The 23,969-nt window shown below is 33.8% G+C and overlaps 1 protein-coding gene across 1 annotated transcript in view; it reads left to right on the top strand.

The window, feature by feature from the left end:
* Positions 1–23,969, top strand: part of LRRIQ1 (leucine rich repeats and IQ motif containing 1) — a 200,070-nt gene that overhangs the window by 92,143 nt on the left and 83,958 nt on the right. The window contains exons 18-22 of the mRNA XM_016199434.2: positions 13,975–14,064; positions 14,740–14,861; positions 15,379–15,474; positions 15,734–15,816; positions 23,457–23,558. Coding sequence (XP_016054920.2) covers positions 13,975–14,064; positions 14,740–14,861; positions 15,379–15,474; positions 15,734–15,816; positions 23,457–23,558 — 493 coding nt within the window. The remainder of the gene's footprint in view (positions 1–13,974; positions 14,065–14,739; positions 14,862–15,378; positions 15,475–15,733; positions 15,817–23,456; positions 23,559–23,969) is intronic.

The following is a 23,969-nucleotide window of genomic DNA, read 5'->3' as shown; positions in this document are numbered from 1 at the left end:
CTTAGGTAATTTGTTTGATGCAATTGTAAGTGGGACTGTTTTCTTAGTTTTCTTTTTTGATAGTTCATTATTTGTGTTTAAATATTAAAATGCAACCAAATTTTAGATACTTATTTTGTATCCTGCTACTTTACTGAATTTATCAGTTCCAGCAGTTTTGTGGTGAAATCTTTGGGTTTCTCTATGTACAGTATCATGTCATCTGCAAATAATGAAAGTTTTACTTCTTCCTTTACAACCTGGATGCCTTTTATGTCTTCTTGTCTGATTGCTATGGCTAGGACTTCTAGTGCTATGTTTAATAAGAGTAGTAAAAGAGGACATCCCTGTCTTGTTCCTAATCTTAACAGAAATACTTAAAATTTTTCCCCATAGGGTATGATGTGAGCTATGGGTTTATATATCCACTTTGCTGAGAGTTTTTATCATAAATGGGTGCTAGATTTTGTTAGAAGCTTTTCCTGCATCTATTGATATTTCTATTTCTTCAAATTTTGCAGGATGTCTTCTCTGGTATAGACTTTTAGGTAGGCTTTTTGTGTTCAAAGATGTCATTTTATTAGCTTCTGGCTTCCATACATTCTGTTAAATCAGTAATAAATCTTATTTTTTCTTCTACAAAGATATTGCCTTCCCACCTACACTACCCACACTACTTTTAAGGTTCATTTTCTGTTTTTGTATTTCAGCATCTGAGTGTGATTTTTTTTCCCCTTAAAATATTACAGATATCCCTTTATCTCCCCATTGACCCATTCCACCCTGCTGGACCCCCCTCCCCATTCTCTCACCAAACCATTGTCTGTGTCCTTGGGTTATGCATATATACATATAAATTCTTTGGTTAATCTCTCCCCCTCCACCCACCTGTCCCCCTCCATCCCTCTGAGATTCTTCATTCTGGTCCATGCTTCCATGCCATTGAATCATTTCTGTACATCAGTTTATTAAGTTCTTTAGATTCCACATATAAGTGAGATCATGTTTCTCTTTCTCTGCCTGGCTTATTTCACTTCAGCATAATATTCTCCAGGTCCACCCACACTGTCCCAAAGGGTACGAGATCCTTCTTCTTTATAGCTGCATAGTATTCCATGGTGTGAATGTCCCATAGCTTTTTTATCCACTCATCTATTGATGGGCACTTGGGCTGTTTCCAGATCTTAGCTCTTGTAAATTGTGCTGCTATGAACACAGGGGTGCATGTATTCTTTCAGATTAGTGTTTCAGGATTTTTAGGATATGTTCACTGGGTCAAAAGGCAGCTCCTTTTTTAATTTTTTGAGGAACCTCCACACTGTTTTCCATAGTGGCTGCACCAGTCTGCATTTCCACCAGCAGTGTACCAGGGTTTCCCTTTCTCCACTTTCTCGGCAGTACGTGTCATTTGTTGATTTGTTGATGGTAGCCATTCTGACAGGTGTGAAGTGATACCTCATTGTGGTTTTAATTTGCATCCCTCTGATAATTAGTGATGATGAGCATTTTTTCATGTCTCTTGGCCACCTGTATGTCCTCTTTGGAGAAGTGTCTATTCAGGTCCTTTACCCATTTTTTAATTGGGTTGTTTGTCTTCCTCTTGTTGAGTTGTATGAGTTCTTTGTACACTTTGGAAATTAGCCCCTTATCAGATACATCCTTGGAAAGTATGTTCTCCCAAACCATGGGATTCTTTGTATTTTGAGTCTGTTTTCCTTTGCTGTGCAGAAGCTTTTTATTTTGATGTAGTCCCATATATTCATTTTTTCTTTTGTTTCTCTTGCCCTAGGAGATGTACCAGTGAAAATTCCACTACGTGAGATGTCTATAACTTTACTGCCTATGTTTCCTTCCAGGTTTTTTATGGTTTTGTGACTTACATTTAAATCTTTTATCTATTTTGAGTTTATTTTTTTGTATGGTGAAAGTTAGTGATCTAGTTTCATATTTTTTCATGTAGCTGTCCAATTTTCCCAACACTATTTACTGAAGATTCTGTCTTTACTCCATTGTATGCTCTTGCCTCCTTTGTCAAATATTAACTGACCATAATGGCATGGGTCTATTTCTGGGGTCTCTGCTCTGTTCCATTGATCTGTATGTCTGGTGTTGTACCAATACCAGGCTGTTTTGATTACAGTGGTTTTGCACTACAGTTTGATGTTCAGTAAAGTGATCCCTCCCACTCTGTTATTCTTTCTCAAGATGTCTGGGGCTACTCGGGGTCTTTTTTGTTCCATATACATTTTTGGAATATTTGTTCTAGCTCTGTGAAATATGCTGTTGGTATTTTAATAAGAATTGCATTGAATTTATAAATTGCTTTGGGTAGTATGGACATTTTAATGATATTAATTCTTCTAAGCCATGAACATAGTATATTCTTCCCCTTGTTTATATCTTCCTCTATTTCTTTTTTCAGTGACCTGTAGTTTTCTGAGTATAGGTCTTTTACATGCTTGGTTAAGTTTATTCCTGGGTGTCTTATTTTTTTAGTTGCAATGGTAAATGGTATTGTTTTTTTAGTTTCTCTTTCTGAGAGTTTGTTGTTGGTGTATAAAAATGCCATCAATTTCCGGATGTTGATTTTGTATCCAGCTACCTCACCAAATTCATTTATCAAATCTAGTAGTACTTTGATGGAGCCTTTAGGGTTTTCTATGTACAATATCATGTCATCTGCAAATAATGACAGTTTTACTTCCTCCTTTCCAATTTGGATACCTTTCATGTTTTCTTCCTGTCTGATGGCTATGGCGAGGACTTCCAGTACTATGTTGAATAAGAGTGGTGAAAGTGGACATCCCTGTCTTGTTCCTATTTGTAATGGAAATGGTTTTAGTTTTTGCCCATTGAGTATGATGTTGGCTGTAGGTCTGTCATATATGGCCTTTATTATGTTGAGGTATGATCCCACTATTCCCACTTTGCTGAGAGTTTTTATCAGAAATGGGTGCTGGATTTTGTCGAATGCTTTTTCTGCATCTATTGATATGATCATATGATTTTTGTCCTTTATTTTGTTTATGTAATGTATCACATTTATTGATTTGTGGATGTTGTACCAGCCTTGCATCCCCAGAATAAATCCCACTTGGTCATGGTGTATGATCTTTTTAATGTATTACTGGATCCGGTTTGCTAGTATCTTAGTGAGGATTTTAGCATCTCTTTTCATCAGGGATATTGGCCTGTAATTTTCTTTCTTTGTAGTGCCTTTATCTGATTTTGGGATTAGGATGATGCTGGCCTCAAAGAAAGAGTTTGAGAGTTTTCCCTCTTCTTGAATTTTCTGGAACAGTTTGAGTAGAATAGGTGTTAATTCTTCTTTGAGTGTTTGGTAAAACTTGCCTGTAAATCCATCTGGCCTTAGACTTTTGTTTGCTGGGAGTTTTTTGATTAGTGCTTCAATTTCATTAGTTGTTATTGGCCTATTCAGGTTTTTTTATTCTTCCTGATTTAGCTTTGGAAGATTGTATGCTTCCAGGAATTTGCCCATTTCACCCATGTTGTTCAGTTTGTTGGCATATAGTTGCTCACAGTGTTTTTTTGAGTGTGATTTTTCTATGTATTTTCACTGCTTGGAGTGGGAAAAGCCATATGGCTCTTTGAATCTGTGGTTGATGACTTTCATCTGTTTTGGAAATTGCTTGGGCTGAGTTATTTGAAATATTTAATTATTTTTATTATCTCTCCTCTTTGAGGTAAAGTGACTCCAAAAACACATGTTAGAATAGCTCACCATTTCACATGTGTTTCTTAGACTCTTAAAAAAAATTTTTTTTTTGCTTCTAAATTTTAATTTGGAAGTTTCCTACTGACCTAACCTATAGATCACTAATGATCTCTCCTGAGTTATTTAAATTATTTTTAGACTATCAATTGAATTCTTAATTTCAGTTATTCCAATTATTAATTCTGGAGTTTCTACTTGGTTATCTATTATAAATTCTAGTTATTTGTTGAAGTTTTCTATCATTTTCTATATATTTTTGAAATGCTAACATAGTGCTTTCAAAGCTTTTCAGTCAGTTGCAACATCTGGGTCACTTGTGGGTTTATTTCCATTGATTATCTCTTGTATTTTTAATCAGTTTATTCTCTTTCTTAGCATTTAATTTTTGGTTAAGTACCTGAAATATATGTAAAAGTGTAAAACCCTGGAAAAGGTTTTCTTTGCCTATAGAGGATTGGATTTTATTCTGGCAGGCAGATGCCACATAGGCAGGGATCCTTTTCAGGTTTATTTTCAGACTTTGTTTGAGCTGATGTATTTCTGGTTTGTCTTAAGGTTGAGTTAACTGAGATATTTACCAGGTTACCTTCACCTTGTCTGTTCCTGAATTTTAATTTTTTTCCTCCAGAGCATCAAGTTACAGAACAAATGTCTTTTTAGCTTTCTAGCACCCCAGCTGTTGCTATTGCACTTTGACCTAGGTATCTCTCCTATGTATGTACTACTTTGAATTGGCAAACATGTGAAAGAAAATTTTATGCATGAGCGAGCTCACATTTTGGTGGCTCTCTCCTCCTGGGGATCTTGGTCCTTTATTCTCCTAACTGCCTTGGCATCCCTGCACTTCAACTTCTGTCTCTTCATCCCATTAAATCTGGTACAAACAAGCCTCAGGTTTCTGTTTGGCTTCTCTTTCCTGTTAATAGAATTGGGAATTTCCCTGAAGGAGAATGTGTAGAGAAATATAGAGTTTACATCAGCATTCAACTCTTCTCTCCGAGATCTTGTTTCTTTAACTTCTGGCTGCTTTATTGCTTTTGAGTGCCTTTAGGTTTTTTAAATCCAATATTTATAGATATTCTCAAGAGGATCTTAATTCTAATTAAAGCTAAAACAGAACAAAATGTTTATGAATGAATATTTCATGTCATTGTTTATCTTAACTGCTCCAGGCATTGTTTTCACCATGGTGAACAACAGAGAGAAATTCCTGACCTCACAGAGCTTACATTAGCTTGAGATGACAGGCAGTGAATGCATGTAGAACTATACAGCACGCTATAAGGTGTTGAAAGTCACTATGAAAATAAGACAGTTTTAGGGAAAGAGCATAGAATCTGACTGGAAGACCAGCAAAGGCCTGCATAAGTATAATATTTTCATAGAGCTGTGAAAATAAAGTGAGGGAATAGCCACAGGTAATATTTCCCTGGGCTAAGTAGAGGACAAGTATAGAAGTCTTGAAACAGGAACTTCTTTGGTATATTAAAGTAACAGAAAGTTCACAATAGGTAGAAATGATTACTACTGGAGGGAAAAAAGACGCACACAGAGATGAGAAACAAACAAAAATGACCAAGTATCAGTCCACATAATGCCTAAGATATAATATCAAGAACTTTGAATTTTATTTCAAATGTGCTAGAAAATTATTATAGGGTTTTTAGTAAGGGAGTTAAATGTTTTTGTTTTAAATGGGTGACTTTATTTGCAATGCAGAAATTATACTTTAGGGGAGCTAAGAATTAAAGCCAAGTACCAATTAGGAAGGTATTATTGCTTTGCCTTCCTTTGACACTTTTTACCCCTTTTATTTTGAAATTATCTTGCAACTTTAGATGTAATAATTGAGTTACCAGAGTGTCCCTGTACTTTTTATTTCTCGATTTAACTTTCCTGTTTAGAAGTATAATAAGACTTATCATTCCAGGACTTCCCTTTTATCACTTATTTAGGTAATAAAAATAGTTGCCTTTGGATTGAAACCATATTTCTCTTTTCTTTTAAACTTATCACACTGTAGTCATATAACATCTATTCAAATTTATTTTTTCCATTCCAGCAAACAAAAATACTGACTGCTTACAATATGGCAGGCACCATACTTGGGGATGGGATAGGTATATAAACAGATAAAATATTGGACTGACATTTAGGGGATGTCAGAAATATATTTGGATATTTGCAGTGAATTATAATTGCTATAAAAATATAAAATTGTCTTAATAAATTAGCCAGGGTCAAAAAGTCTATATCAGTCTGCCATGAAGTTTTTGTATTGATTTGTTCATTGCCCCTCTGAAATGTGATTGCATTTAACAAACAGTTAACCAAGGGACTAATAACCAAGAGTTAATTTGTTTTAGTTTTATTAAGCATAGTTGACCATGATTTTTTAAGTGCCAAGAACTGTGAGGGCTCTGAGATTTTTATCCTGCATTCAATTAAACAAGCTAAGCTACCACACATTCATGGATGGTAGCAGAAGATACGAGACATTTATTACTTGTCACATCAGGCAGCAGGAGTTTCATGTGCACATACATTTCCCTAGGCCCCCAAGTTCCACAGGGAGGAATCTGAAAACTTTCTCCACAAGGAATCCTGAACCCAGGAAACCTCATGTTTTATAAAGGGCTGCTAGCAAACCTGCCTATCCTATGCTCCAGAAAATGTCATTATCTTTATTATATCAAACAATAAATTTTGACTTCTGCCCCACCAAAAGACTGTCTCTATCTTTCAGGTCTGTTAGCTATATTAACATCTTTGAAAAGATAGTCCAGAACAACAGCTGCCATAAGTCATGCGTAATTGTTAGAGTCCAGTGGAAAATTACCTCACAACAATATCTACCCCTTTTTTCTTCATGGCAAATTTTCCCATAAGTATTCACGCCAGTGTCCACTCTGAATAATCTGACAGAGGCTAGGCCTAAAACCATGAGGTTATCCTCACGAAGCAATTAATTACTGTTGCTATTAATAGCCCAGGTGGTTTTACCTATAAGTTTCTGTATTTACCTTTCCACTAAACTCGAGGCTTTAATCCAGGCACAGCTGCAAGTATTAGATATTACAGACCTCTTCTTGGCTCTTGAATTTTAATGCAGTTCTGCCATCTAAAACAACCCTGGCCAGTGAGTTGGGGTTGACTTAAGTACTTTCCAGGGCCATAGTGTTGTTTCCTTAAGCATTTGAAGGTGATTTGTGAGTAGGACACCTTCCAGGTGGTGTTTGTCCAATCCATGGGATGACTGAGAATGGGAGTGGAGAAAACATCCAGAAATGATTTACATGGGAGGTGCAGGATTTGCACTCTACTTCTGCTGTCAGTCTGTCACCTGTTGACATGGTAGACTTTCCAGTAAACTTAAGGGAAATGGCTATCAAGTTGTGTTCCACAACCTCCTGGAATTATTGCAGACCCAGCAATAATTTAAATTTAAGGTGCTTGCAGCTGTTTGGGAGAGCTCTACAGGGGCATTTTTCTCGTGGATGAAGGCTTCAGGGGTAGTCCTGAAGGACAAAAGATCATTAATGTCTCTCCCTTCCCTATTCCTCTCAGAATCTCAGACATTCCCTTCAAAGGCACTGAGAGGTGGTTCTCCATCCATCTCTTCAAAATTTGAGTGTTCTATTTCTCTTAGCTGTAACTTTACCTTTTTTCTAATCATTGTTACTCACACTAGACCTTTTGTCTGAAAGGCTAGGGAATGAGAGGAACAAGTGCATTTTTATAAAACTTAACCATAAAACTTACCCTAAGTCCCCTTTGGCCAGGCATCACTATGAGAATGTGTCAACCATGCTGGCCTGGGATTTGCTGTTGGGGAAAATAAATATGCATCATGCCCAAGAATGATCAGAATAGAATCCCGAGTTGTCAAAATAGGTCTGTATTACCTTCCATGCATTTTTTCCCTAATCATTACTTAGGAAGTAGCTGTAACAGTAGATCCCTTGCTGATCCTCAGTTAACGAATCAAACTACTTTATTAAGTTGTGTGGACAGAAGGAGGTGAGAGTGGTAGAGTCAGACTATTAGCTCACTGTTGAGTAGCTTTAGTGATAAAACATATGTAACTGTTAGACTCCAACAGCCCAGAAAACTGAAAAATTATGCAGGCAAGTTTCAAGGGTCACTGTTATATCGCCAAAGTCAGCTGATAGATAACCTGAAAGATATAAACTATGGTAAGATATTGAAATTGTAATGTGTGTAGTCAGTTTTCCAAGAGTAGGCAGAGGCAAGGACCCATGGAATGGGACATCCTCTACCATAAAACAAATAAGTAAGTTTTGCAGAAGTCACAAGTATGACAAGCATTGGTAGCCTCACATCAGAAACAGAACCAGGCCCAATTAGTAATATGATTCTAGTTGTTTCATCAGGAAATGGGGCCTCACCATGGACATCCATATGAGTAATCAAAATGGTTCTATATGCAGCTGTGATTTGTTTCCCTGGTGTGGGGGCCCAAAATATTGTCTTTAGTCAACAAATCTATAGTTTTCCACATGGCAGATCAAACTGTGAGGCCATTGGCTACAACACAAGATTCCTTTGAGTTTCAGGCCCAAGCATTCAGGTGAACCAGAGTGAATTGAGGTCCCTCCAAGCCAGCAGCTTTGTATTAGGCCATGAAATGGAGGTAAAGTTCTACTGAGAGGTATAGCTTCCACTTTTTCATATAGTCCAGACGCCACTGGGGCCAGGTTGACAAGTGTGGCTTTGGGCAACCTTCATATCTTATCAGTGATTGAATCTGAGTTGTTTCTCGCCCCAAACTGTGAATAGGCAAGATAATCACAGGGCCTCTATAAGTCACTCTTTCAGTTTCTAAAATAGTCCAGTAGGAGGGTAATAGCTGATTTCAATAGAAATGCACCTGGTGTCTATGTGAGAAAGGCCACAAATCCAAAACCACAAGGTTGTTTCCAAGTGGAGGCCAAAAGTTCCAATTGACCAAACCATAAGTCATAGAGACTTGCGTTATCTCCATCACTGAAAGGGTCCGGTATGATGTTGGGCCTCCTTTTTTGTAGCAAAGGGCTGAAGAGACAAGAGTTTTTCCTTGGCTACTGGAGTACCTGAGCATCGTACATTTTTCCACAGAGGCAACTCCTGAGAAATTACTTGATAAACAGGCCTCAGAATTTTGTTCAGATGTATCAGCCAGCCCCTGAACGCAGATGTGTATGATGATACTGACCATAATCAGACCACCGAAACCAAGGATTTTTTAAATTGAGATAGAATTCACATACAACCAATGGGATATCATGTATATAGTAAGATCTTTGGATGCCAGAGTGTAGAGGTACTCACACTAAATACTGACCCACCTGTGGTTCCACAGGTGACAAATCACAGAGAGTTTACCACACTAGCATGTCTGTACCTGCAACTTTCCCTTGTTGAGATGATCCTCTCTGGCACTTATGGGATGGAAAAGTAAAACATGTAACAGGTCAATTTCTATTCTACATTCATATATAGAAGCAACAACAACAGTACAAAGACCACATCCAAGAGATAACTTTAGCTCCTTCCTCCTCTGTGAACCATGTCTAGATCCCATCAGTTGAATCAATGTGTCCCACACCCCATGAGTCCAGGTAACACTAAGATAGTGCCCTTTAAGATAGGGTGAAACACTAGCTCTTATCTTCCAAGGCTATTAGCTATACAAAGATCCTTAAAAATGTAATATGGGGGGGGGGGGAAGCTGTCACAAAACATGCAGAAATTCAGGAGACCCATGGAGAACTTCCTCCCAACATTAAGCACCTATTACTTCTACTCATAATGAACTTCTAAAACAGTGATGAATAAGACATTTTCTTGGCCCTTGAGTCCACAATGTATCACCTTTTAAAAATAATTATTTTAGCAGAAATTTTAATGAGCCTAGGTCTCATTCTCCTTTGTGGGGAATGTTGCCACTTTGTCATGAAATGTATATAAGAACATAATATCTAAAATAATAGATGTGTTAGGTCTGATGTGGTGTAGTGATCTACATTGGCACTTTTATTTTGCACCTTTTAAGTTGTAAAGTAAGTTTTATTTGATCTTTTTAGTTATTAACTTAATTTAACAGTTTATTTTTCTCTTTTACATATATTCTTCAGGAGCCAACATATAAAGAACCATAAGGTTGTCTTTAAATTTAAACAACCAAACCTCTTATGAGTCCCTAAACCCAGAGAGAATGAAGAAAGCTACTATATCATAAATACAAAAACCCAAAACCACAACAGTCAAATTCAGATATTTTGTCTCAGACCAAAGTCAGATTCAATAAGTGTGCAGGAATAATGTTTGAGAAAGAGGCAGCATACAATAAGCTGGGCAACTTTCAGTTCTGGAGTTAATGTTTGCTCTCTATCTCAGATTAACTTTACAGAGTACTACATATTATAGTACATTGAGAGAAAATAAGCAAACAAAACCTAAAGTATAGGCAAAGGAAAAGGCTAAAGGAAAGTGTCATATTTGTTTTAGTGAAAAGGCATCCATGGACTGTATAACAGTAATCTCCAACAATATGAGCTTTTCAATTGATACTGAAGGAGAGGGTGTAGTAAGTGAGATTTAGGATTGAGAATGAGCTGTTTCCAAACTGTAAGGATTTTGAGATGCTACAAAAGTTATCCAGAAGTTTTAGAATTTTGGAGGGGATAGCAAAAATCAACTTGGGCAGAAGAAGAGGAAGTTTTGGGAGCAGGGTTGGGGGTCATGAAGGGAGTGGGAAAAAGGTAAAGTCATGGCTTTTATAATTTCTTGGAATTGTTTAGCTCTAACTGACCTATTGCTTAGGACAAGTCTGATCCTAGTGTCATGTGTCAAATGAAAGGATTATACTGATGGCATGACAAATTTTGCATGTTAATATACAAATAAACATGTGTTACGTTTACCTCCTCTTTTTTTAAAAAAAATAGATATTTATTGATTTCAGAGAGAGGAAAGGAGAGGGAGAGAGAGAGAAACATCAATGATGAGAGAGTCATTGATTGGCTGCCTCCTGCACGCCCTCCACCAGGGATTGAGCCCGCAACCTGGGCATGTGCCCTGACCTGGAATTGAACCATGATCCCCTAGATAATAGGTCAATGCTCAACTGCTGAGCCATGCCTGGCTGGGCTACCTCCTCTTTTTGATAGCCTTATAGTCTAGTCTCTCAAAGTTGGATTATAGAATAATAATCCAATGATTTCTTCTCTTATCAAAAGCCAAATACAGTCAAAGTTTGGTTCTCAAACATCTCCCATCTTGAATAATTTGATTCTCAACCAAGCTATTTATGGAAAATGTCTTGGTTGTCAGACAAAACTTTGGTTCTTGACCGGACAACCCTTTCAGGCTGATACATACCGGTATGATGAATCGCACATCTCTCAGGCAAAAAACAAAGGAGAGAATTTGCAACTATGAGTCAGTTTACTGCTAAATCTCACATTATTAAAATCTCAGGAAATTGTGCTGTGCATATTTTCATGTTTTTTTTGCTTTTGTTGCTGCTTATTATTATTAAATATGTACAGTACATCACCAAGGGTCCTAAAAAGGTTAGTGATAGCAGCAAAGTGAAAAAGAAAGTTGTGAGAAGAATGATAGAGCTTGAAAAAGAAATAATTGCAAAGTGTGATAGAGGCATTCACATGTCTGATTTGGCTATCAAGTATGGCATAGCGAAATTGAAGATTAGCATAATTTTAAAACATAAAGAGGCCACCGAGAGTGCTGATGTTGCTACGGATGTGAAAGTGCTAATGATCACAGGTAACTGAGAAAGGCTGAGAGGGAATAATTTGGGGATCTGGAACAGATTAATTAAATTTATATTACTTCTAATGGGAAAAAATGATTCGATTTTCTAACAACCTTTTAACAATCTTCCAGACGAATTAGGTATGAGAACCAAGGTTCCACTGTATGTGTATACCTAATCAAATGCTCAGTTGTGAACATACATTTGCAAATTTATCTAAGTTCAAGTTCATTTTTAATATGTTTGATAACAGTATTCTAGTGACCAGAAATCTTTCCAGATCCTCAGTTGTAAGTTAAAAAAAACTGAACAGAAGGTTTTCTTAAGCAATAACTGGCATTTATATAAATATCCAGTGTTAAGCATGATCTATTAATATACATTTTAAAAACAGTAGTATATTTATAATATTGGCCAATTCCTCCTGACATTTTGAGATTTTTTTCCCCCCTCAACATACTAGGTACTGCCAAATATACTTTATATTAATTAGCTTGAAATCATATAAATTACAGTCTTGGTAACATTATTTGGTTATGGTTATGTAATTACCAAACGTTTCTTTAACATTTTATATTAATGCTTTCAGCTTCTAGAAACGTTTAATGAATATCCTAGTCTTTAATGTCTGCCTCCCAAAAGAGGAAAATCAGAAAAATGAAGAAGCAGGGAGAAGGACACCAGCCCTTTAAATCCCCTGGAAATCATTTATCTAGTAGGGCAGGGCTTACAGCAATAGGGCAGGTGGAACAACAAACACTCTTTGCACCTCTCTGATCAGAAGCAAAAATCAGTGATTAGAGCACAGATCCCCAATATTTCGAGGACAGGGTCCTCATTGTCTACCCTGACTCCTATGAGCCATGTGCATGCTGCTCCAGAAACACATGAACAGCTGCCTGCCTCAGGGTTGGGGAGTGGAAGGTAGATAGCTGCTACTGTGGTAAGAGCTGAAGTTGACCAAAATTAACCTCAATTTACCATCTAATTTCCCCCCTGGAACTTACAAGCTTTCATTAGACTCCAGAGTTCCAAAATAGTGCATCAGACAGATTCTTCCATTGCAATTGTTGTCTAGGTTGGGAGACAGATTCCTGGTGCTTTTGGCTCTGCCATATTCTCAGAATCCTCAGGCACATTGCCTTTTATAATGTTGTTTCCATATCTTCACATCTTCTGTTTTCACCAGACTAAGAATACTAATTTGATCATAGCTGATATGCTGTAGGCATTGATCTTTCCTGAGATAGATTTAGATTTCCCTTTATTATATGAAAGAAAGAATTAAAAAATCGGAATCCTGAAACCTGTTTGTACTTTTGCATCAAATAGCATTCTTAAACCAGATATAACTGGTATCTAACTGTGATATATAGTTAGACAATGTCCCTAACAACTAATTAGAGGTGTTCTATTTGTATAGATACCAAAAAATATAAATTTGATTAGGTTTCCTAAGACTTAAATGCTATATAAGTAAAAGTCTATCATTGCACTGCTAGCCTATAGTCAGGATAGCAATAGTCAAGAAACATTGTAATTGTATAAATGGAAAATTGCATTTAAGTCTCCCCAGAATATAATCATGTTAGTTTTTAAATCATAAATATGTTTGATCCATTTAGAACATTTTAAGAAACAAGTTCATTGGTATTCTGATCATCCTTTTTTTTCATAAAGTTTCAAAAAACATTATAGAACCACGGAAGTTTATTCTAAATCATATTAAATCATCCAAGCAAATAAAATTTAGATAATTATGTCCTAAGTTATACAAACTAGCATAACTAGCATAGTCCCATTGTAGAAAGATAAATAAATTTGTAAATTACATAAATGAAATAAGGATGTTCTAAGATAAAGAGTGAAGGAATGTAAAATGGGATCTTTTCAAAATTTAAATGTATCTTTTTTAAAATTTAAACATTTAAATTAGAGAATACAATATCAAGAACTGGATTTCTTATATTGCCATAAAATTATTTTTCCATCTATTCAGAAAATTTGTGAAATTTTGGGAAAATATTAAGTAAAAGCTATCTTACAGTGTTTATAGAAAAACTGATAGTAATGTGTTGAAATACTATACATTTTCAATAGTGAGGTTTAATGGAAGATATTGTAATTTACAGTATAAAGAACTAATAGATTATTTCCCTCAGTTTACGTGTAGAGTTGTCTCAGAGTCATAGTTATCAAACAGTTAAACACTGAGCAATCTGCACGTCTTATTTTTAGAGCACTTGAGTACTCAAGTTCTCACTTTATTCCACTGGGGATAAAAAAACATTTATCCCGGTTTTTAGAATGATTGCATTAAGCAGAGGTATAACATCTCACAATAACAAGTAGCAAATTTTCCAGTAAACAAAAATTCTGATATACTTTCTTAACTTTAGTAGTATATAAGACAATTTAAAGACTCTTTGTAACAGTTATGCAAACTAAATCGTGTACATTGATGCTATTATTTGTGCAGGCTGCCTTAGAGAAGGAATGGCTAGCTTTAGATTCCGCCTGCTTCCCTTCACAAACACAGCTTCTACCAAGCCAGCTGCACTGGCCAAAGGTAACATGTCATGGAAACCTCTTAGTGCTCGATCTTTGCTCATTCCTTAAGGTTGTGCTATTTTGCAGTGATTAATAATACAATTTATTGACTTGAAAAACACAATTACTTTTTAGAAGCCTCTGACTTCCTCTTCATCCCCAGATGTAATTATTCATGTAGCTTTTCTTTCATTTGCTCCTAATTTTTTTTTCTTTATTTTGGATTTCTTTCAACACTTTATTTCACAGTAGCAAAAAAAAAAAAAAAAAAAAAAAAAAAAATGATACAGTTCAGCTGCATATTTGGCAGTAGGCTAAAATCACTAGTTGAAAGCACTTTTAAAATATAAAAATATGCATTAAGAGTGCAACAGCTGAAGATTCTCAGTCAGAGGTCAATGGGCTGCAATATCTGTTATTTATTTGATAATCTTTGAAGTTTTTGTTTCCTGAGATTTTTTAAGAACTTTGCAATTAATCATTTCATATGTGCCAACTATATGAAAAAGATATTCCTCATCACTACAACAGAAGATATTTATATCTGTACGCCATAAATTTCATTTTATTATAATTTTTATTTTTATGTTTCCCTTAGGAGGCTACTTACTCTATGCATTTAAAGTAATACAATATAAATGCTAGACTTTTTCAATTTATTTTCTATTAATGTACTTTTTTTTTTCCTGATAAGTTCTCTGGAACCTTAAACTATGATGATACTTCATTTAATTTACCAAGTCATCCAGCTCAAGCATGGCTATGTAATGAGAAAGAAAATTTGTTTTCATCGGAACACACGCAGTTCAATGGCAGGTAAGGTGAATTACTTTTTGAGAGGATCAACCCGTGGACATACTTATGAAGAATATTGTATTCTTTAAAAAATTAGCAAAGTAATGGAAATAGGAGCAATTTTACTTGTTTAGAAGATGGAAGAACATTTAGTGTTAAAATATAATTATTTTACAGAGTTTTCCATGTAATAAAACTATGTAAGGTAAATTCATTCAAGCAACTTGTGTCAGTAAAATAATGTAATTGTTGTAAAAAAGAAGACTTTTAAATACTGCTATATAGGTTGAGATAAGGATTAGAATAAAAATTCCAGTGCTGCATTTCTTTCTACAAAAGGATTGAAATATGCTTCAAGTAATTGAAATGTAAACATTTTAAATTAATGGCAGACATTTATTGCTTTTCAAGATAAAGCTTTTCTATAACTTAAATGGACTTTATTTTCAAGTTTGAGACAACATAAATAGCTTGTAGTTTTAAAAAGTGCTGCTATGCTTGTGTTGATTCAGTTGCTTGGTTTTTTTCCTATTGCCAGACCAGAAAATAGAACTTTATCCGGGACACCTGAATCAAAGACCAGCAGAAAGAGTTTGCTGCGATCTGAAAAAGAGGAAAAAATTTCAGAAGAATGGTATGTGTTCTACTTTACACTAAAATATTAGATGACTTTTAAAATTAAGACTTTTAAATGTCCAAGGCAGATATTTTTCAAGATCAAAATACCTTTATTAGTTTTTAAGAAACTATGTCTGTTAGATTTCAGATTCTGAAGTGGAAATCCAAATTTGTTTTAATATAATATAATTCAGATATGTATTTTATATGTATATGCATGTATAAACATGTTCTGGATATTTGTTTTGCCTTTATTAAATTTAATCTTTTACTAGGGGCTTTAAGGATATTTCTACTGCTCAGCAAATGCTGAAGAGAGCTCAGAAAATGAAATCAAAGAAATTAAAGAAAAAATTAGGTGAGTAATCAATGCTCTTTGAATAATAACTATGTGTTTGATATGAAAGAAATTTCTTTAAAATATTTTTACCAAATTGTGTTTAATAAAAACAGAAATTAAATGCACAGATGTGAGTATTTCTAAGGTAGTAATCCTAAAAATGAAACAAGAAAATTGTGTTTTTGCCTTAAATAATTTGTTATACTCTTAAATGTTATTTTCACTTTTCCCTGTTTCTTACTTTGCTATTGATTCTTCTATCTATTGTGCACTAAAAATTATTCTGTAATCTATTACTAATCTGATTCATTTTGGTAAAGTCAATTTTAAATAGCATCAACTTCACATGATATTCCTTTGTGTGTTTTTAAACTGCATGGTTAGTCAATAAAATATATAAATTCATCAATTCCATAAATATTAGCTATGAACACTTCACAACTTGACACTTTGGAAAAGGAGCACAATGATATATACCTTTCATGATTATGCAGAACTTGGGAAATGTCCAAAGACATCTTTTCTTCTATCCCACTTGCCAGACTATTCTTTAAATCATTTGTTGTTCTTTGGATAATTTTAATCATTTTGGTATAATTACTTAATATGTGGAGTAGTTTATAGGTGTCAGGGCAAGAAATCGCAGGTTATTATGACTTTATATCTATAATTAAAACCATTTAAAATTATTTGCACATAACTATATTTACTCATAACTTTAATCATGAACTCACAGACTTAAGCATACTAAGAAGCATTCAAAAGGTTAATTTTATCTTTGTTACTTTTTCTATTTATTATTTTTGATCATTACTGCAATAGTAGAATTTTAAGAAGTACATATAATATATATTTAATTTTAAAAAAGAAATAAAAATAACCAAAATACTGTTAATTTCCAAGGAATAAGTAACATTTGCTGGCAAAACACTTACTAGCCATTGATAAAGTACTGGTGATTCATTTTTATATTCACAAATGTTCAACTTTCCTTTTTTGGTGTTATATTAGTGATATCTTAATTTTATCTTTTATCTTTTTGAGATAGTTAATATTTTTTGTTATGTACTAAAAGTTTGTTGGGTTTAAAATACTAACTTTTAAGCATTTTTAATGAAAATGTAAATAATTTTAATCATTTTAGTATAATTATTTAATATGTGGAGTAGTTTATAGGTGTCAGGGCAAGAAACAGCAGGTTATTGTGACTTCATATCTATAATTAAAACCATTTAAAATTATTTGCACATAACTGTTTGTCAGCTTGCTTTGTGGCTCCCACACTCTTATTCTGTAAACTCCTCTGAAAGTTCATCAGGGCTTAGTGAACTGAATATTAAGTGCAGGTTACCCAGAGAAGCAGTATTTCCAAACCCTTAACAGTAGCAAGACACTTAGGCCTGGGGAAGTAGAATCCAGTACAGTAAATCTGGGTATTTGATAAACTTTTTTATTGTTTTGACGTATATTTCTACCCATCTTCAAAAGTATTATCAAAACATTGTTTGAGTAGCTGTTTTGATAATGATTAAAGTTTCTGAAACTCCTGGGGCAAGTTCAAACATCAGAAGTGTCTTAAGAACTGATTCAGCCAATGTTCAACAAATAATTATTACTAATTTATGCTTAATATTTGTTTTATTTTAAAAAATATTTATACTGTTTGCATAGCCTCTGATACTGAAGGGAAGGGAAAATTTATTCTGTTAGAATCAGTCCCTGGAAATATATATAGATAGGTCTTTCTTACTAATTCTTATAATTGAGTGATTGTTTTTTAGGTTGAGTACATTTTGAATAAATGAGCATAGCAAATAATATGTTTTAACAGAAGTTTGAGTAAAGAATATATGTGTATACATAAAAGTCATTGCTTTATAGGCCAAAAATTAGACATAATTATTATCAGGCAGAAGTTAAACCTCTTTTTATCTGTCACAAGGGGGCATGGTAGGGTAACAAACGAAAAAGTACAACTAGACATCCAAGCTAACAGCTACATCTTAAATTTAACATTTTGTCAATGGTCATTAAGCATGACCTATTAGGTAAAAATCCAAAATGGCAATTGTATAATTTTTATCGGGATTTTTACTCTAATTACATGACCGTAAATAGACCCAATTGCATTCTTATTACTGAGTGAGGTTCTGTATCTCTGTTAAGCTTTTGTTTTATCAAAATGCTATTAGATTGATGAAATATAAGGCATTTTTAAAAATGAATTCCGAAATGTAAAACTTAATGATAACCTTAAATTCTCCTCATTCCGTTTCTCTACTCCCCCTTCATAACAGATATATAGAACAGAAACATTCAAAGTAAGATTAAAGATGAAAAAGAATCAGTGGGCTCTTTTCTGTTATGATGCTACTATAAGAAGAGTCTTATAGGATAAAGCATTTTCTAGTACTTTTCCAGTTTTATAATTTAATCAGTTTGTGATATGCTATTCATTTATTTTAACCTGCCTAAAGTAATGGCCATAATTAAAAGTTTTTACTCACTAATAATATTTTAAATATTTAAATTCTGTTGGAACTTAAAAATTTACTAATAATTTTCAAATATAAATGGGGATACCTCTTACATGGACAACTGACCAACTTGATATTTTCAAGCCACCAGAGGGCAACATTTTCCTTAAAACTAGTGGAGGCTAGCCAGCTTCATGGGTATAGGGAGGATGGCAGGTGGGCTTCAGAGAATAGAAACTTTTAATTAAATGGAACCATTTATATCCTAAATCCAACAAAGCTGTAACCCTCAAGGAAATGAAGTATAAATGCAGGGAGCATGGAAGGTTTAATTCAAATTTCTGCCATGAAAAGCCTTAGAGCAAATTGCCCTGTAGCAAACACTTCATAATATTTTCTTTTTGTATCATTTACATTTATTTATTAGCCAAGGGATATATGAGACAATTATTTGATTTATGATGAGAGTGAAAATAGGGCAAAAGGCATGGGGTCAATTATTTAAAGAAAGTTGCAGGTAGAGTAATAATACCACTGAGAAAGCTGATTACTGAAGAAGCGAGGGTCTGCGGAGACACACAGCGTGGGCAGCCAGCGGGGGAGGCTCAGTGTCGATGACTTCTATTGAGGTAAATGCGCCCATCTGCTTTAAACAGAAGCAGCAGGAGGAGGCGCAGGGGCAGAGAAATTGATTGGAAGCCGCAGGAGAAAAATCTAAAATTGTGAGAAGTCACCATGATTTATTTACTCGGATTGGGTTTGGGATGTGATTGTTGTTATTCCTCATAAATTGTTGATATTTCCCTCATGATGGCCATAAGCATGAGCCAGTTATGACTAGTCTTGTATTTGTGGAGTTTTTGTGCGTTTGTCATTTTGTTCTTGCTGTTGCCTCCTGCACGGAATTTCACGGTGCATTGTGGTGATCTGCATTGGAGACTGACAGATACCCAGGGAGCTTTAGAGAGTTTAAAACTGCAGTCAGACACATTATTTGCAAGGTGAGAGCTGCTGCTTTATTGAAAGCATGAGGCTCCATAACCCAAAGGCACTGAGTATAACTGGTAGCAAGACTGAGATGAGCCAGGTGGGGAAAGAGAGACTGGTTTTGACCTGGAGCACTCCTCAGAGAGCATGTGCCCTGAGCACAGGGATTTTGGTGAAGAGTAGATGGTAAGAAGCTTAAGGGCTAAGAATATAAGGCTGAAGACATAGTGTTTTCCCACATTTATCATATTTATGCCTTTTGAATTATAATCATAGTTAGAGAAAAGAAAGAGCAGGCTGAAGCAAGCAGAGTTAATTTAGTTATAAATGTAGAGCCACAGGTAGAGATTGGTATCATTTTGCAGCTATTTGTAACACCTAGCACGGTGTTCAGTACATGTTCAATATTTACTGCTTTATTTCAGTGAAGAAAAGAGCATGAGACTGTGCTGGTAACATTTAGTTTTATAACCAAGAATTAAACCAGCTAGGAAACAAGACAGGCTAACTTTTTAATATGAATTACTCAGTTCATGGGCTGTAGCAAAGAGATCAGGTTGCAAAATGGTAAGACAACTAAGGAATGCCAAGAGGGAAGGATCAAAAGGGAATAGAATAGACAAACTATGGTAAAATGAAGTTTATTGATGATTCGTTTTGTTTACCTCAGCGATTTCCAAAAAGTGTACAAGAATTGTATCAAATGTTACTTTCTTGTACTCTCAACAAATCGATAATAAAACCCATTTGAATAGTAAGGACCTTGAGGCCAAGACTCTATTTGTTCCACACTGAGTTCCCAGAACCTAATACCATGCCTGGTATATGGTAGGTGTTCAATAAATAACTGTTAACCAAATCAGAAATAAATTATATAAAAGTCACTAAATACATTTGCATGTGTATGACTGTGTGTGTAGGGTAGTATATATGCATGTTTATATTTGGGAAGACACATTTAAATTAGTAAATATTACTCCTTATGAGATGATGAAATATAGCTTGCCACTAGATCTTAACATAAAATTTATTTTACAACAGTGTTGTTCTCGGCACATACAAAAAATGGATAATAATCCGATTTTTCAGTTCAAAGTTAGCAAGAATAAGATAAGCCGGTGGGCTAAGATTAGAGTTACATAAACTAAAAAAAAATCCCATAGGGGGAGGAGGTAATTTTAGGATATTCTAATGCCTAAGTAAAATTATGTTGTTTAAATGAAATATTGGACATAAAGTGTCAAGGTCAAAGCCACACGCATACCAGCAACTTCATTTACTTATGGGTTTCTTTAAATATTATATATAGATGTATTAAACCTATTTCCCAGACACTGGGCAAGTCATACCGGGAGATATAAAGACTTAAAAAAAAAATAAAAGAAGGATAGACTTGCTATTGATGATCTCAGAGGAGTCAATTTAAATGTATAAACCTGACTTTACAATGCAAGGAAAATACGTCACAAGCTGTATTCTTTACAATGTCCTCATCTCCAGGCTTTCTTACTTGATTGTGTAGATTCTGAGGGTAAGAATAGTGTCTTGTTAACGGTGGTATTTCCAGGGACTATCAAAATCCAGTGACTTTTCTTCCCCATCTAGAATTACTGTTTCTTGCTTATCATTATCCCTTTGAAATTTGAATGAATTTAAGTTTTAAATCAATTTAAGATGGTATAATAAGAATGTTTTGAAATAAAAAGATATTGAAAATGTAGCACTCTATGTGATCTTGATGAATAAAGTTATTTTATTGAGTAAATGAATCTAGACAACTGTTACATATTTTATGTATGTTAGCTTATGTAATCTTCATAACCATGTTTTACATATTAAGAAATCAAGTCACAGAGAGATTGTTATTTGCCCAAGGGAGTGCCAAAGCATGTATAAAAGATTAAAAGGTTTTATTCTACGTGCTATGTTGAATAGAATAAAATCAATTATGGATCCATCAATCTGTTTTCAATATATCCCACTTTATTGTATGAAGGAATCGTGATTTTTTAGTAATTTAAAAAAACTGGAAATATTATTTATGTTGTGATTATATGTTTACTTACTGTGGTTAGTGGAGCATCTACACTTATGTAGGCACAAGTCTTTTTTTTTTTTTTTAAGATATCTTTATTGATTTCAGAGAGAGGAAAGGAGAGGAAGAGAGAGAGATAGAAACATCAATGATGAGAGAGTCATTGATCGAGCCCACAACCCAGGCATGTGCCCTGACCAGGAACCCCGATCGCCTGGATCTCAGGCCAATGCTCAACCACTGAGCCACGCCCGGCCGGGCTAAGCACAAGTCTTGATGCTTTACACACATTATCTCATTAAATCTCACAGTAGTACCTCAAAGTCAGTATTTTTTCTATTGGACAGAGGAGAGGAGGGTAAGAGTAATTTGTTCAGTCATATAACTACTGTAAGTTGGAGCTTGAATCTAACCCTGGTCTATGGAATTGTAATGTCTTTGCTCAGAAAATACATATTCAAATAGAAAGGCAAGAAAATCAGGAGAATGTGAGGAAAGATCAGCAGGTTATAAGGTGTTATTACAGTATGTAAGCACATGGTAATGTCTTCCCTGAATGACTAATGCTACTTTTGACATATCAATATGTGGGGTTTTTTTGTAAGTAACTTAGATGATATATAGGGTGTCCCAAAAATGTATACATACTTTGAATAATTATTCATTCCAATAGGTTAAATCTCAAAAACAAGAAACATCAATTGAGCTATTAACTGTTAAAGTGTGTATATATATTTTTTGAGACACCCTGTATAATACTTATTCTATTAAATATATATAAATGTATACATGCAAGGATCTTTATTGTTCTTTTTGATAATACATATTGAATTCATATAGAAGAACCCAACTCTTATAATAATTTATGTCATCTATAATTATGAGATGTGCCCAAATACTGACCAATATTTTCTCTAATATTAAGAAATATAATCTCTGTGAAACATGTAAATCATGCTTAGAAAGGATCAATTATTACTGGAGGACTGATGGAAATCTTCAGTTTGCTCATGCTTGAGATTAGTTCTGCAAATACTCTGCTTTTCTGATTTACATTCTAAAAAACATGTTATCTTAGCATTTAATTAATATATGTATTTGGGGGTTTATGATATTTAAAATCTTATTTTTCCATCTAGTATATTTAATTCTATTACACTAGGTATTAATTAAAGATTCTTAAAGTCTCTTTTTTGCAAGATGATACTAAGAAAATGTACACTGACCTAAATTGTGATTTAATGGTAATCTACAATTCATTATTTGTTTTTCCTGAGGTATAATTGACATACAACATTTTATTAGTTTCAGGTATACAACTAAGTTAACCTACTTTAATGCATAATTTTCTACTCTTTGTTCTATTCTTTATTATTTACTTATATTTTTCTTTTCTTACAGTTCATCAACAAGCAAAAACTTTTTGTCTTAATTCAACTGACCAAATCTCCAATTTCACATTCTATAGAATCATTCATTACAAATAAAAATTATAGAGCCATACATTTACAATCATTCTATTTATTTTATAAAGTTACTAGATTTAGAATTCTCTTGGCTATAAAAATATATGGGATTTCTACATCTTTGTTATATAAAATACAGTAAATTAGGGCAAGAAATGAACTATTAATTTATCTGTGAAATTAATGAATAATCATTTTCTGTCTGTTCCTTATCACATTATTTAGCTTGTTTTCATCTCATCTATCCCAGCTTCTCATAGTTTAGAGGAGAAAAAATAGAGTATTTGTTTTTTCCTGTAATAATAGCATAATATTATATATTTATAAAATTTTTACTTTATTCCAGTCAAAATATTAGGGATTTAAGAAAGGAGCTAAAATAATAAACAGCAAAGCAACTCCCCAAATAAAAAGATGAGACCATAACTGGAAATTTTAAATGTAAATTTCTCTTCACATTATTAGCATTTCTGCTTTTTGTATTAAGTAGAGGCTATGTGTTTAATTAGATAACCAAGAAAATATAAATGGCTGGTTACCTTTTCATATTATGAATCTTTAAAAAATAACATCATCATTTTCACAGTTTTATAGAGTAGGTATCATGTTTTAATATTATAAAATATATATAGCTATTTCAGAAAAGAAATGATCCAGAGCTGAACTTTTGTCTTGTCTTGATATTTTGTCTAGATGCTACTGTGCGCCTAGCATTATTCAAAAACAATGAAAATAAAGTTTCTGTTACAAAATTACCAACAAAGGTACAACCCAGGAGAGATGGTTACTTTGAAGGTATGGCTTAATCACAGATACATAGAAAGGTAAAAAATATAATCATGAAAAATTGTATTTAAAACAAATTTTTTAAATCCTCAATAGTACTAAAGTACATATTATGAAAAGTATGTATAAAATATAACTAAATAAAAATCAAAATGTGGTTCTTGGAGCTAAAATACTAATTTTGTTATTGATTAATTAGCATAGTATTTTAGTATTTGTATCAATGTTTGCATAAATTTAAATTCCCTGTATTTTTTTGTGAAAGTCTTATAATGCATATCATTAGTATAACTAATTATATTTAAACTTTACAATAACAGATAATATTAGCCTATATCAAAAGAAGTGATCAAATCTTGAAATGATATTCTAATGTATTTTATTTCCAGTATGCACAAAGTACACTAAACATTCAAAATT

The sequence above is a fragment of the Miniopterus natalensis genome, chromosome 2, assembly GCF_054644295.1.
Source record: "Miniopterus natalensis isolate mMinNat1 chromosome 2, mMinNat1.hap1, whole genome shotgun sequence".
NCBI classification, from domain to species: Eukaryota; Metazoa; Chordata; class Mammalia; order Chiroptera; family Miniopteridae; genus Miniopterus; species Miniopterus natalensis.
This window is presented reverse-complemented; position numbering and strand designations above follow the sequence as displayed.